Below are 14402 nucleotides of genomic sequence, written 5' to 3'. Positions count from 1 at the left end.
CAGTCCCTCATGCATCTTTGGTCGATCGGTGAGAAAGCTTGAGAGGCGATGTAACTGCAGAATATCATCCCTGGTGCATCATATCAAGTTTTATTGTCAGCATGATAATCCGCACATAAAAGATTGTTGTCTGCCAGGGCTTGACAAAATTATAACCCACCTCAGTCCCCGTCACCACAGGAAATCTTGCTCTACTGTAATATAACACTAGATTGACGAATTAATCCCCAGTCGAGTGGTGTACAAAGTCAAAGAAACATATGCGGGATCCAAATTCAATCCTTGTTGGACATGGGAAGCTATGGAACTAATACTGACACAAACTGAGAAATGAGAAGTTTATTGTTGGCTGTGCAACTTTAAGGGTGCCGATCCTCTATCTCAGATCTAAATTTTCTGTCTCCCGCAAGTCCCATTTGTTGGCTTCACATTAGATCGCAACATATGTTTACCGAGATCTCAGCCTTGGCACCAAATCCTGTGGCCATGGAGGTGTCGATCCTCTAGATCTCGAGGCGGTGGCTCCCCCATGGCCATGGAGGCCGAGCTTCCAGATCCGAAGGGGAAGGCCGCTTATCGCCCAGAGGGAGCTCGACACCACATCAATTGTACATCTCTCTATCCCTTTTGATGTGTCCCAATCTCATGTGCCTTACATCTCGACTCACGTCCGGTTAATGTTAAATTAATAAAAGTCAGTGGCATGCGTTATCGACCTAAACAAGAGGCATCGATTGGGGGATAATCTGTGTTTTCAATGCTCTCCATTCTTTTAACCACAGACTAAAGCTCGAATTCTTAGCCACAACATCAGCTGACACCTCTCTTCCTTCAACCAGGTTCATTGCATAAGTTTCAAACTTAATGAGTCCATCCCAAAGAAAAGCCAGGTTTCTAGGGTCACTCTGACGCTTAATGTTGTCCAGCCACTCCTTTGCTTCCTCCACCCTTGCCCAAAAGCGAGTGTCTTGGGTCAAGCCTGCATACCTGGTCCTCCTATTGCTCAGTTTCTCGGTAACAACTCTCTCAGTCCACCAGCGATCGAAAATTTCGTACCTCCTCTCTCTTCCATTGCTTATGTAGTGGCCTTTCTTAAGGTGCATCCCTGAACGATAATACTCCGCGATATCCAATGGCTCCACAAGAAGCATGTAGGACTGCGCCGCGTTTACCCATTTGGACCTTCTGTGCAAATCGTGTGGGAGTTCTTTCCCGTCCATCAAGTGTATGACCTTGTCCCAAAAGGCCCCAAGCTTGTACCGATTCATGTTTATCTTGAACTCTCTCTTTGAGGCCCCCCTTTGCTTGAATGAATCATAGTATCCTCTTTGCTCTTCGGATTTATCGCAACAAGCTTTATACCACTCTATCTCCGCCCTATAAGGAGTGATTTTGGATAGCCTAATGGCTAAGTCGGCGGCGTTTAGGTTCGGCGCACGCCCCATTCGCCTTGCCATCTTCAAGCAATCTTTTGCCATAGGTGCAATCGATACCTGCAAAGTAAAGGATCAAAGAACTTTTTTAAACTCGAGGAATTGCACCCGGGAATAAAAAGCCTAGGTAGATACATTTACTGATTGCAATCACTCGACGATCTAGGATGTTGTGCTCCTACCTGTCGATAAGTCCCCAAGGAGTTCAAAGCCATCGAAAGACTTGCTTCATAGCTTGATTCAGAGAGATCTCCTTCCAAGAAGCTTCTCTTCAAGGACTGAAGACTCAGTCTTTCAACATACCACCCATACTTAAGGTGCTCCTCAATGATACAATTTGGAGAGCCTGTCCTTAGCATCAGATGCATCATCTTTCTCACTGATACAGCGTTGTCCAAACAAATGGCGCCCTCATCTGAACAAAACAAGTAATTCCCAAACGGCCAAAACAACCTCCCTCCCGAGCCTTCCACTGCCTGTGCCAGGCACTCCATGTCGGCCGCAACGGAGGAAAATAACCGGGCTTTGTCTTCTTCAGTTAATTGGAGGTTAGCGAAATTCATAGACATCATAGACGTGTACCAGAATCTTATGATGGCCTGCCACTGGGGAGTCGGAACAAGTGATTGGTGGAGAGATAACCTCGGCATGATATCGCGGGTCGACACAACGTTGCAGAAGCTGCCGCCCCATCTTTCGCGGAGGATGGCTTGGGAAAGAGACTCATTGCCGAGGAAAGGAGAGCCGAAACCAATGCAGAAGACCGAGATGGGTGGGAAGATGGATATGAGGTAGGTGAGGAGCCGAAGAGCTGTGAGGAAGGCAATTGATCCTCCTATGGAGTGGCCGGTGATCACTATTGACTTGGTTTCAGCCACCAAGCTATGAATCTGCATGCATGTATAAGATTTCCTGAAATCTAGTTAAACACTTCCTGAAAAAATCTCGATTACAACGCTTCAAAAGCTTCTTTGGAAAAATTCAACTTGCACAGATCATGTCAAATTAGAAGAGTTACACCAATAGATCTAGTAGAAAATCATCTCTCGTGCTGCAAGTGCTAACCATATGGAACTAGTTATTAAACAAGTTGAACAACACTAACATGTTCAGCAAATGATGATAAGGGTGCAAATACGTTTAACACGTGTATTGAATGCATCCATGTGTATAGTGTATGTGGGTAGCGCGCAACAAGGGAGAGCCCGAGCCCGTCGATATAACCAATTGAATATATTTTCATTCAAAAGTTTAATTAAATAAGTTATGAGCCAACTATATATTAACTACTCCGCATTATACCGATTCTCTAATGTAAGACTTATTCTAACACATCTCTTGACTTGAATCTCCGCGTTCCCTTGTGAGAACCGTAACAATAATAATGCCCACCTTCATCCCTAGTATTTTTCTCCGGACCGAACCATAAAAGCTGTCATCAGGAGCGTGTTGCTACTCCACAATGCCCATCTTTATACCAAGTCCCTTTCGCTAGACCAAACTGCCATGAAGGCTCCCATTGAGATCGCGTTGCTACACTACAACGCTCACTTTCACCCTAGGTCTCTTCCTAGGCTGAACCATGAATGCTGCTCAGAAACTGTGATGGTCACGAGATTCCTTACTTGAGATCACCAAATAGCAATGACATATTGGGAGTAGGCCATCATGGGCTTTGATATCATTTGTTAAGAGCTCGAAACAAAAATTCGATACCCTCCCACATTCAAACTCGTCAACATATTTAGTTGAATCCACTTTCGCTCAAAGCTTAAGCTAACGAGTTATAGCGTAACTAAGATATATCAATTACTCTACAACACACGATTCTTCAGTGAGATTTATTCCTAACATAACTCACACGCTCATTTCAACAACGTATGCACCAAGATAATCTATGAGAACAATACCATTTATGCACAGAAGACTATCTCCTGAACAATCACAATTGGATTTGTTGTGGAGGATCATATTTTATATACTAACTCCAAAGAAAAATCTTCGATCTACTGAATTTCCAAATTTGGACCGGACCTGTAAGTTATCGTAGACCTAACAGGTCGTTAAACCTGCCCATGCCAGATCAACGTGGATGGGCTCAAGGAAAAAATGGCGGGTCTGAGTAAGCAATTCTCTTCTTGAGCTTGCCCAGCCCACCTCCGCCCGTCCAAGCCTTGAAAAATTTGAATATTCTAATGACTAGGGTATAATGCCTACAAGTATTATTATGTATGTAATATTGCAGACATCAGCTAGAGATAGATGATGCAGCAATTTACAATAAATAAGATCAATAAATAATGCGAGTTGCTTTTTTTAGTTTACTTATTGCCTAGAATTAGACCCGTCAAACGAGTGGGTCGAATTGAAAATGATCCGACCCAAATTGACCCATTTAACCTGTTTTGACTCATTTTCATGCAATACAAATCTAGTAACCAATACCCGACCCGATTCTTACCCAAATTATACTCAACCCTATCCATATTGTTAAAACACATCCATATTTAACACAATCTAAAAAAAAACACATACACAAACTAAGGTGAAAGCGTAGAGTGAGCTGGCATCGAATGAGGGTGAGACAAAATGAGGAGAAAATCATATAGGTAAGTTGGGTTTAAGTAAGTTGAAAACTCATTTAACACCTATATTAATTTGGGTTTTACCATTATAAAATTATTTATGACCCATTTACTGAATAACTAACTCATACAACAACTCACTTTATTAAATATGGGTTAAGAAATTGATCTTTGACCCATTTTGACAATCTACCTAGAAACCCATATATATACAAACAACCACTAACCTAATGGGGATTAAAATATAACATGTTGCGTTTTCCTTATCTGTCCATTTGCTAATCTGTGGAAAATTTGGCAATGGGACGGCACCCACTAAACTTTTTTTTTTTTCAAACTCATCATCTGATGGATCAACAATAGATAAAGTACTTAGCACTAATTGCGCACTAAGCTTTAAAGTAGCCACTTAAATCAAGAAAAAGTTATTGGGTGGATCGGATACATGAATCCTCAAGTCAAATTGAATAGTTGAATATGATGAATCTCACATGTGAATAAAGTAGGAGGACCCCATTTGCCCTATAATGAGTCGAAGACAAAGCCCGAAAGAAGTGCGGGTGGGGTAATTTCCTGGCTAGAAATAGCGATGCTTCATTGACCCGTAGAACTAAAATCATGTCTAATGAACCCATTCGGTAAAGTTGCCTGGTTGTGTTTCGTGGACCTATGAAGATGGACAACTCGTCATGAAAACAACTCGACATCTTGTATGCCTCCAATATAATCTAGCAGTCGAAGCCACAACACGAATATTTGAGAACTATATGACATTGATATCTATCCCCTATTTTAAAGACGGAATAGGATTTCGTACAAAAAGTTCTACCATTACACGTGAAAGGAGACATTTCATCAATAGGATCGATTAATTTATAAAAATTGCATGTGGATGTGGGAATTATAAATTATGTTCGAATGACATTTTCTTATTATGATAAAATAAAAATAGATTACTTGTATAAGTTTGCACACGTTACTTACGGATTGGTCACTCATTAGACTTCTCATGCGTGACATATCTTCTATGTAATTTAATAACGTCCTGTTTGGATTTTAATATTGCTATATTAGTGATATCCACATCCATTAATCAGGTCAGACAGATCTGTTTGGCAGATTTTAGTTATTAACTGAGAAAATGGAAGACACTATCTTGAGCAAGACTGTAAGCTGCATCTTTTAACCATAAAAAAATTAATCAAAAGTGATGAACATTAAGGTCAATGTTAGCAAAAATATAGAAGTTCTTTGGCACACAGGGAGAGGCACGAAGATTCAAACATGTCAAGCAGAACATCATCACAAGTAAGCAAAATTCAATCCACGATATTGAAAAATTCGTCCACTCAATCGATCTCTTGGGGCCTCGAGGTGGTTAACCGAGAAAACTTGTTTTAGTTTGCGGAAAATTTACAAGTCATGATGCATGTTTGAAGTGATTACATTGAAAGAGCGCATGCAACTGGTGATGTATTCACAGTATAATTCCTGGAAAATGGACTTTTCATGTGGAAAGGAAGATAGCTCAGAAACAGATCGAAACCCTATTTGCAATCTTGACCCTTTGCGTCTCAACTAAAAGTCAAGTCTACATCCGATAGTCTCTAGTCGAAAAGGTCGGGCGGGTTTGTCCAGGAACGAGATGAGAAAAAGGTGCTTTCAGTTCAGTCCCGTCCCTGTCTGGGAATCCGTCTCAAAGTCCCTCTTATTATCTCCACTGACGCGATACAGGATGTCGCATTTCCTGAATCGCTAAGAAATCACCCTTTCATTGAATCGTCGGCTATAGGAGGAAAATCTTATCGACACTCGAGTCTACATGGACCAGATCAATTACATAATTTAATTAATGCGATTTTCACATTGCACGTGAACTCCGCAAAATTCGATAATTTGATTGCGCTCAGTCCGTGAACCCTGGTCCACACAACGTCTTGCCTTCAGAGGTCTAAGTCAATGAATAACTTGAGACATATTTAAAAGCAAGTTAGGTGATTATCAAGTGTACCATTATAATAAATTTGCTGAGACAAGGGGACCTAGTAATATATGCAACCGGGACCACTTCGCTTATAATTTGTTAACCCGAGGAAGAAGATAGGTAGGCAATCACTGTTCCACTACATAGTGGGCGGCAAATTAATCATGAATAGCACTGAGCTACAGTGCAAAATAGCGAGATTCAACGTCTAGCGAATTGTCTGGTATTGGCCATTATATTCGTTGTGTTTGGATTGATCTGCCCTCGGGACGATCGCGAGAAGATAAGACTTCTTAGTCATTTTTAAATGGATGCATTGCATTGCATTCTTTTAATCACTATCTGGCTTAATTTGCTATTGGATCAATCTATTCTTAGAACGATAGTAACTTACAAACAGTCCATAAAAATTACTGATTGTAAGATTGTTCGTGGGAGAATTACGATACATGAGGATGATTTATAAGGAACCTAGAAGAAGAATTCAATTATTGAGGACAATTACTAAGAATCGTTTCTGTCATTTATGATGGATTGATCTATTTTATTATACTACAGGGTAATCGGTAAGGTTATGTTCGATGACCAGGATAGAGAGGTGAGCATGGTTTGGCTGGGTGGTTCCCACCATGGAATCGAGAACCGCCCGTTAGTTTCATGAATCCACCTGAAAACTAGACCGGAGAACTGGATTGCCAGTCCGGTCCAATTCCCTGATGGGTCCATAGATCCGGTCTCACCAAGCTTCACGCAAATGGAGGCGACCAAGAGTGAGAGAGGAGAGGGAGGCGATGAATGATCAGAGGCACGACCATGAGTTGATGGGAGTTGAGAGTCAAGGCAGTGAGTCAATGGACGTTGAGCTTGAGAGTCAAGACCATAAGTGAGAGGTAGAGAGACAACTCAAAAAAAGTGAGAGTGAGACGAGACGAGCAATTAGTTAATGGGCGTTGAGCTTCGAATTAGAGATTTTAGGGTTTTTATTTTTCTTAAAATGTTTTCTTTTTTTTATTGGAAATTTTTCTTAAAAATTATATGTTTATATATATACAACACTGGTCCAATCAGGGTGGGCGGGTTGATGGTTCTACGCCTAGAACCAAGAACCAGACCGATATTCACTGATTTTAGTAAATTGGAATCGGGAATTGGACCGGTCCGCAAGGGAACCACTAGGGGTGAGCATGGTTCCAGGGTAGAACCAGGAACCTGAGAACCTAACATGTGAGAACCTGTAGGTTCCAGGTTCCAGGTTCCAAAAATTGAGGAACCTATTTCAATGGGTAAGCTCCAGATTCTAGGTAGGTGAAACGTAAAACCTAAACAAGTCTTTTGTGTTTTAACTTGGTCTATGTCTTCGCGTGATCCTGCAATGGTTCATGGCATTATATGATGAGTGTATAATCTGAAACTACTAGTCCGAACTTTCATTTTATAACTAGTTAATGTTTTCATATTTTTTTTGTGTCTAAATATAAGTTGTGGTTAGTAGATCATGGCAGTAAGTGGTGGTTATTAAAGGTGATGATTCTCTGCAATTGTTCATTTAATAATGTAGGTGGAATGTGGGTAGACCTTGGAACCGACCCTCGAACCTGTGATAAGGTAGGTTTCAAATTCCAAAAAATGAGGAACGTATTATCATGGGTGAAATCTATACGGAACATGGAATCGCTCACCCGTAGTATCGATTCACGCAATAACTTCTAATTTTAATTATATTTATTTGAATCATAATGCCAGGAAAACTAATCTTTTGTATTCTCTTTGGCGAATGACAAGCTTATTCAGTATTATTGCGTTCATCTTCGTTTTGTTTAACTAAAAATGAAATAAATAAAAAAAGAACATGTTAAACCTTGGAACCTACTTTGGAACTTATGATAGGGTAGATTTTAGGTTTCAAGTTTCGACGAGTAGGTTCTAGGTTCAAAAAATGAGGAACCTATACCCGAAAGTAGGTTTCAAGTTCTACATGAAACCTGGAACTGCTCACCCCTAGGAACCACCAATTCTGGGCCAATCCGGTATGGTTTCGGGCAGTTCCCGGTTCCTCTGCACGCCCCTACCAGTTTATCATATCTAGTGTTTGGTTGCTATGTAAGATAGGATAACGCCGGATAAAAAATGGATATAACTCTGATTAAAAACTCTCGTATGTGAAGTGAGATAATTGTGGATAAGATTTCTCATGTCTATGATATACGCCGGCCACCGTGCTAGGGCCACCACTGCAACAACTAATTGTCGTCGCCTCCGACCACCGCGCAAAGCATCGCCAATCGTAATCATCCGCCAACCAATCATTGTTCCCCAATTGGAGTTTCACAATCAACATCTCCACCTTCGCCCAATTCTAGTGTAATGGTGGAGCATTTATTCATCGTTCCTTCTCATTCACAGCTTGTGCCTCCTCTCTATTGTATATACACTTCACATGCGAGAAAAAGATTTCCACCTTTTTCGTAGTCTTTCACTCAATCACGCATTATCTGAGGCGACTGCAAGGCCGCAAGGGTCACAATGTCAAGGATCTAAACGAGACAGAGATGGTGACCGACAAGGCGTCACGGGTTGGTAACTATGCAACAATAGGGGATGCAATGACAATTGGGGAAAGCACGGCGAGGTGAGGCGATGTCAATGGTAGCTTGACAAGTGGTAGCGGAAGGCAACAATGACATCGAGTTGATGATAATGGTGCAAAGGTGGAGGGGAAGAGTGAAGAATTCGTGTTATATCCAAGTTATATTCAAACATCTATCAAATATTGTTTAGGATATTACAAATTGTTTCATTATCCTATATGACCTTTATCTAACAAAAAAAGTCCAGGGAACCAAACATAGCCCAAGTGTTATTAGCATTCTCAGGTTATAAACTTTATAGACTAATCACCTTATATAAAGGTAAAAAATTATTAGTTATAAGTGCAAATAAGCTAAAATATATGCAAGTTTACAACTCATAATATAAAGAAATTACCCACAGGTGTAATCAGTCTTACCAAAGCTTTAGATAATCCGAGAAATTTATGATCAAAACTTAGACTCATCAAATGGGTGGATCGGCTTGAGTTGAAAATGGTTCGATCCAAATAGACTAATTTCCATGCAATGCACACTAGCGATTCATATTCAACCAAACTCATATTACTAAAACACTTTCATATTTAACTTAATTTAGAAAAACTCGTATCTAAACTGAGATGAGGGTGTTGATATCTAAACTGAGGTGAGGGTGTTGAGGGAGTGAGCAAAGATCAATGAGAGCGAGAGAGAGTCGTAGCGGTGGGTTATATTTAAGAAAGTTGTAAATCTATTTATGATCCGTTTAACACCTATTTTATATTTTAATTTATTAATAACCCATTTACTAAATACGACTAACCCATATAATAAGTCGGCCCATTATAAATGGATTTACCACCCAGTTTGATAAGTCTATCAAAACTGAAGAAGCACCCTTGGCAGTGATGTAAAATTCAACTTTTCCAGAAGAGTCGATAACACTGATGATAGGAAATAGAAATTGCTAACCTGGCTTTGAAAATCGGGGCGCGAATGATACTGAAGGAAGAGGTGAAGCATTCCAGAGTGGACCATGACCGGCTCCTCGTCGTCGTAACGGCATTTCAACGGCGCGAACAGCCCGCGGCCTGCTACATCCAGCGGCACCAGCATGCCGTAGTTCGGATCCCAACCGAGCACCGGCATCTCTTGGACGCCCGAGAATGCCACGTACCCCACGCCCCCGACTTGCTCCGCCGCGAAGGCACCGCACCCCATCGCGTTCGCGGTGCCGCACAGCCTCCACGCCTCCTTCAGCAGCGGGGTCGAAGCCAGGAAAGTCCCCAACATCTCGCTGGTCTCGAACCTTGCCGAAACGACCAAGGAAAAAAAAGGGAAAAGAACAACAACAACAACAAAGCAGAAGTTAAGGAAGGAACGTAGCTGGAAACATGGAAATGATGGGAAATTGAGGTGAGCAGGAGAAGAGAGAAGAGGTGTGTTACGATGAAGCTTCGGTGTCCATGGTTCACCGTTTCTGCTCGTTGAAGGGGGAAGTGAGATGGATATCAAACCCTGAATTTATCGTCCGATGATGGCGGCCATGTGAAGAGGGTCAAGTCGTTGAGTGGAGACCCGCCGAAGACTTGAGGCCATATGCCAGGCCAGCGAGTTGGATCTCTGCTGAAGATGGGACGTTGATTTGCAGAGCCAAAGAAGAAGAGGACTCGCAGACAAAAAGACACCACACACAGAGAAAGATGGAGAACGGGACGGAGCACGTTGCTTTTAAGTGGTGGGGGACTCTCTTCGGATAAATCGACCCGTCTTGTCTGCCGTGCGCTGTCCCTTTCCATTTATTTTTTAATGATTAATGGCTTCGTTTATTTATCTAAAAATTGACATTTTAAAAATTTTAGGAAGAAAGTTACCAAAAACTTTAAAATATGTCCACCATGACATATTTATCATAATTTTTTTTTGTGACACAATAAATCATAAACTTATACTTGTATGACATATTTATTTCAACTTGTATCAATGTGATACATTTATTCCAAACTTTTTCTTACGACACAAAAAACTTAAACTTATATCTGCATGGGGTAAATATATCATATGAGTACAAGTTTGAAGTTTTAAAAATAATTTAAGATAAATGTGTCACATGACTATAAGTTTGTGGTAAAAAAAACTTGAAATAAATGTGTCATACGAGTATAAGTTTTGGATTTTTGGTGTCATAAAAAAAAATTTGGGGTAAATATGTCACAATTGACATATTTTTGGATTTTTGGTGGTTTTTTCCCAAAAAAATTTCCCAAACTTTAATCATTATTCGTTCCTACAAAAATGAATTAATAAACAATAATTCATGCCTCAACATGTTCGTTGATAATGAGAATATTTTCTGTTACCTCATTTCTTAAGAGATATAAGTGATCAAAATTAAGAAAATATTCTTTTAAGTATTAATTTTTCGTGAAATAAATAGTACCTAAGGACGCAATAATTTGTCTCGAAGAAAATGTGGCTATGTACTTGATTATGACTTGAGGAACGTTTTCGACACGGAAGACGAGCTGGCATGGTTGCCAAATTACGTTTCTGCAACTCTAGTTTTGAAATCATTTTTCTGTATGACAGCTGCTTTTGCTTGTACCTTTCTCTGGCCGCTCTTGTAACTCTATCTAGCGCTCTCTCTTCCTCTCTCTTTGCACGTTGACCATAGAAACAAAAAATGCTGATTATAGTTTAATTGATTTGGCAAAATGAACGTAGCAACCGATGTGCCGGATGATTATCGGAATAAACTACGACTTTTATCTAAGGCCCAGTTCGTTTGGCGGAAAATATTCTCCTTTTGGAAAATATTTTCCCGTAAGTCATTTTTCCTGGAAAATGTTTTCCTGAACATAATTTTCCTGTTCGCGATCAATATGAAAAAGTTTCGGAAAATATTTTTCATTGGCGACCGGCGGCGGCGTCCGCGGCCGGCGACTGGCGGTGGCGATCAGCCAGCGGCAGAATGGCGGCCGGCGACCAACGGCCAACGCCGGCGTCCGGCCCGGCGGCGGCAGGAGGCCGGCAGCACGGTGGACCATGGCGGGATGTTCATGGCTGCGCGTGTGACCGGCGACGGCAGACCGGCGGCGGCAGCGCAAGTGGGCAGCAGCGCAGGGCGCGGCGGCGGCACCGACGGTCAACGTTCGGCGTCCGCGGCGACCGGCGGCGGCCGGCGACCTTAGTGAAGAAGAAGAAGAAAAAGCTCCGGAAAATGATTTCCGCTTTTGAAGAAGCGAAAGTCATTTTCCGTGAGACTTAGGCTATTTTGTGAGGGGAAGGAAAATATTTTCCCACGGAAACGTTTTCCGCCCCGAACATCGGAAGCTTCTGAAAATATTTTTCTTAATATTTTCCGCCAAACGAACTGAGCCTAAATGTCAACTTGCAATTCGTTACATCACTTAAGCATGCGATGCTTCGTACATTTCATTGAGGTCAATTGGCTGTGCTCAGATACTTTTTTTTTCTAGTTGTTATATAAATTAATTCTCAATTGAGTAATTTGGCCATGTTAAATTTTGGAACTTGAAACCACTGAAATAATTTCTTATCGATTTGACTGTATCATACATGCTAATTTTGAAATGCTCATGTCGCAATAATAAAGAAGTCCCTAGTTAAAAGGTCTATTCACTCACCACGCTTGTTGGTACATTGTCATTTTCAATGATCAATTTAACAACTTAACAAACGGAGAACATTTTTTTTATGAAAAAACTAATTGAGGAGCCTTTTTCATAAGTTTTATAATTCGAGATATTCTAATAAGAAGTTTAAAATTTAGAAGATTTTATGATTATTGATCTTATTATATTTTGAGTAAATAGTCATTCTCTGTCAATGGTAATTACAAAACTCATTCCGAAAGGCTTAAAAATTCTTACAATTAGGGAAATACGTCACCAATGTTGAATATAAATTTCGAGTTTGAGCATATTGAGGAAAGTTTCTTATTCTAGTAGGTTTCCTTTTTCAATGAGTTTCCTAATTCAAGTTGGTTTCCTAGTTGGAGATAGGTTTCATAAAAAGAAGTTTCCAATTTTGGACATACAAGAAGTGTCTTCATTGTGAAGAGTATCAAAGAGGGGCTTCTGCTTGTGAATTACATTCCGAGTGTCTGAAGCCATGAAAATCTTGTTTTAAGATTTTGTGAATTCCTTCGTAAGATTGAGAGATTATTTCGTGAGGAATTGTGAATTTAAACACCGTGTAAGTCATTTGGTGTAATTAAGGACCGGAAAACATTGAGAATGTTTGAAATGCTCCAGTGTGAATGTAATTTTCATTATATCGCTTGATATAGTGAAGTTTTGTGTTGCTTTTCCCGAGGATGTAGGTCACATCGACAGAACCACGTAAATTTCGTGTCTGATTTATTTTCTTATCCTGTTTATTTAATTGTTCGATTGTTTGCTTTCGCAACAATTAATATAGAGATATGCTTGGCTGAGTTCAAACGAATGATCAAGCATGTGAACATCAAAGACTTAAAGAAGATAGTATGAACATTGACAACTCAAAGAATTGATCACGTGATTAATCGACAACACTTAGCTAGTACTTCAGCAATTTAGGGCGCGAATGACAACATTTCTCTTTCCTGAGCCTATTTCTTGCTAGAAATTAAAAAATCTATTTTCTCTTTCTTGAACAAGCTTTTGAGCAAAAAGTAACGTTTGATCACATAATTTTTGTTTCCGGAATAGAAATTCATTTTATAATGATGCAAAATTTCTATTCCTATCGGCCGGTGAGCGACAACAGTGGGGGGGGGGGTGGGGCGAGCAAACGGCGGCGGGCGGCGATGGAGGGGGCGGCCGGCAAGCAGCGGCAGACAGCCAGTGAAAGGTGGCAGCGGCAGGTGGCGGCGGACGACCGACGACGAGTGGGCGGTAGATGGCCGACGGCTAGCAGCAAGTGAGCGACGGTGGGCGGCAAGGGTGAGCAATAAAAGAAAGTTGTTATTTCTATTTCTGTTCTAGAAACAAAAAAATAAGGAAATTTAACTTCTCATTTTTGTTCCAAATCTATTTCTTGGCCAGAATTTGTCCTAGAAATGAAAAAATAAAATTATTTAAGAAAATAGATTTCTGTTCCAAACCTGTTCCCGGGAACAAAAAAATAGAAAAACAAAGAAACATAATTATTATCATTCGCTCCCTTAGTCGAATTACAAAAATAGTATTATCAAATCTAGTTTCGGCATTTTCACATTTTCACTTAATCAAGTCATATTAATTAAATTGAACTTCAAAGTCCATTTATTTTTCATTTAAAACATACGAGTATTTTATTTACACCATGAGAATTTCACATATTTTATATAATTACCAAAAAATCCTACTTCCAAATTAATTACACAATTAGCTCCAATTTTGCATAATTAGATACATTGTCTAGATTAAGCAATTATCTCTAAAAATAACTTAACCACCTACCAAAATAAGGTTAGTCATGCTATGAACAGCCCCCAGAGCTTCTAGTTTTTACAAATTTGTCCTTCAATTTTCTGAAATTACGGATTTGCCCTAAAACTTCTAAACTCATTTTTTTAAACTGGTTTGATTTCCCTTAATTAATATTACTTAATAACCCACTATTTAACATTTAAACCCATAAAAAAAACCCAATTAACAGCACCCTCTCACTTTTATAAATTTCGAAATTTGTCGAAAATTACCAAGATACCACTTTTATGTTTAGTTTTATCATTTTCTCATTCTTTCCCATCTAAGGTGCAATAGAACCATTTTGGTATTCTTTCAAACACCTTCTAGGCATATATTAAAGATTTCAATTTTGGCAAGATTTCACCATAACTCTA

At 40.0% G+C, this 14402-nt stretch overlaps 1 protein-coding gene across 1 annotated transcript; it reads right to left on the bottom strand.

Moving 5' to 3' along the window:
* Positions 1-186: 186 nt before the first annotated feature.
* Positions 187-10182, bottom strand: LOC115689682 (lipase-like PAD4). The gene is made up of 4 exons (XM_030615821.2): positions 10018-10182; positions 9542-9878; positions 1616-2323; positions 187-1493 (listed from the first exon to the last, which is right to left on the bottom strand). Exons 1-4 carry the CDS (start codon positions 10035-10037, stop codon positions 717-719), a joined length of 1842 nt encoding a protein of 613 aa, XP_030471681.2. The 5' UTR covers positions 10038-10182; the 3' UTR covers positions 187-716.
* Between the last annotated feature and the right edge of the window lie 4220 nt (positions 10183-14402).

This window comes from Syzygium oleosum, unplaced genomic scaffold, assembly GCF_021117445.2.
Source record: "Syzygium oleosum isolate NSW1041296 unplaced genomic scaffold, Sole_v2.1 Sole_v2.06, whole genome shotgun sequence".
Classification (NCBI taxonomy): Eukaryota; Viridiplantae; Streptophyta; class Magnoliopsida; order Myrtales; family Myrtaceae; genus Syzygium; species Syzygium oleosum.
The sequence above is the reverse complement of the archived record's forward strand: the minus strand, read 5'-3'. Positions and strand labels throughout refer to the sequence as shown.

Excerpts from the sequence above, each read along its gene's own strand:
- LOC115689682 (XM_030615821.2), bottom strand. The coding sequence starts at position 10,037 with ATGGACACCGAAGCTTCATC. Across the intron at positions 2,324-9,541 it reads GCCCCGATTTTCAAAGCCAG|ATTCATAGCTTGGTGGCTGA; the intron begins GTTAGCAATTTC and ends ACATGCATGCAG. Across the intron at positions 1,494-1,615 it reads CCTTGGGGACTTATCGACAG|GTATCGATTGCACCTATGGC; the intron begins GTAGGAGCACAA and ends TTTACTTTGCAG.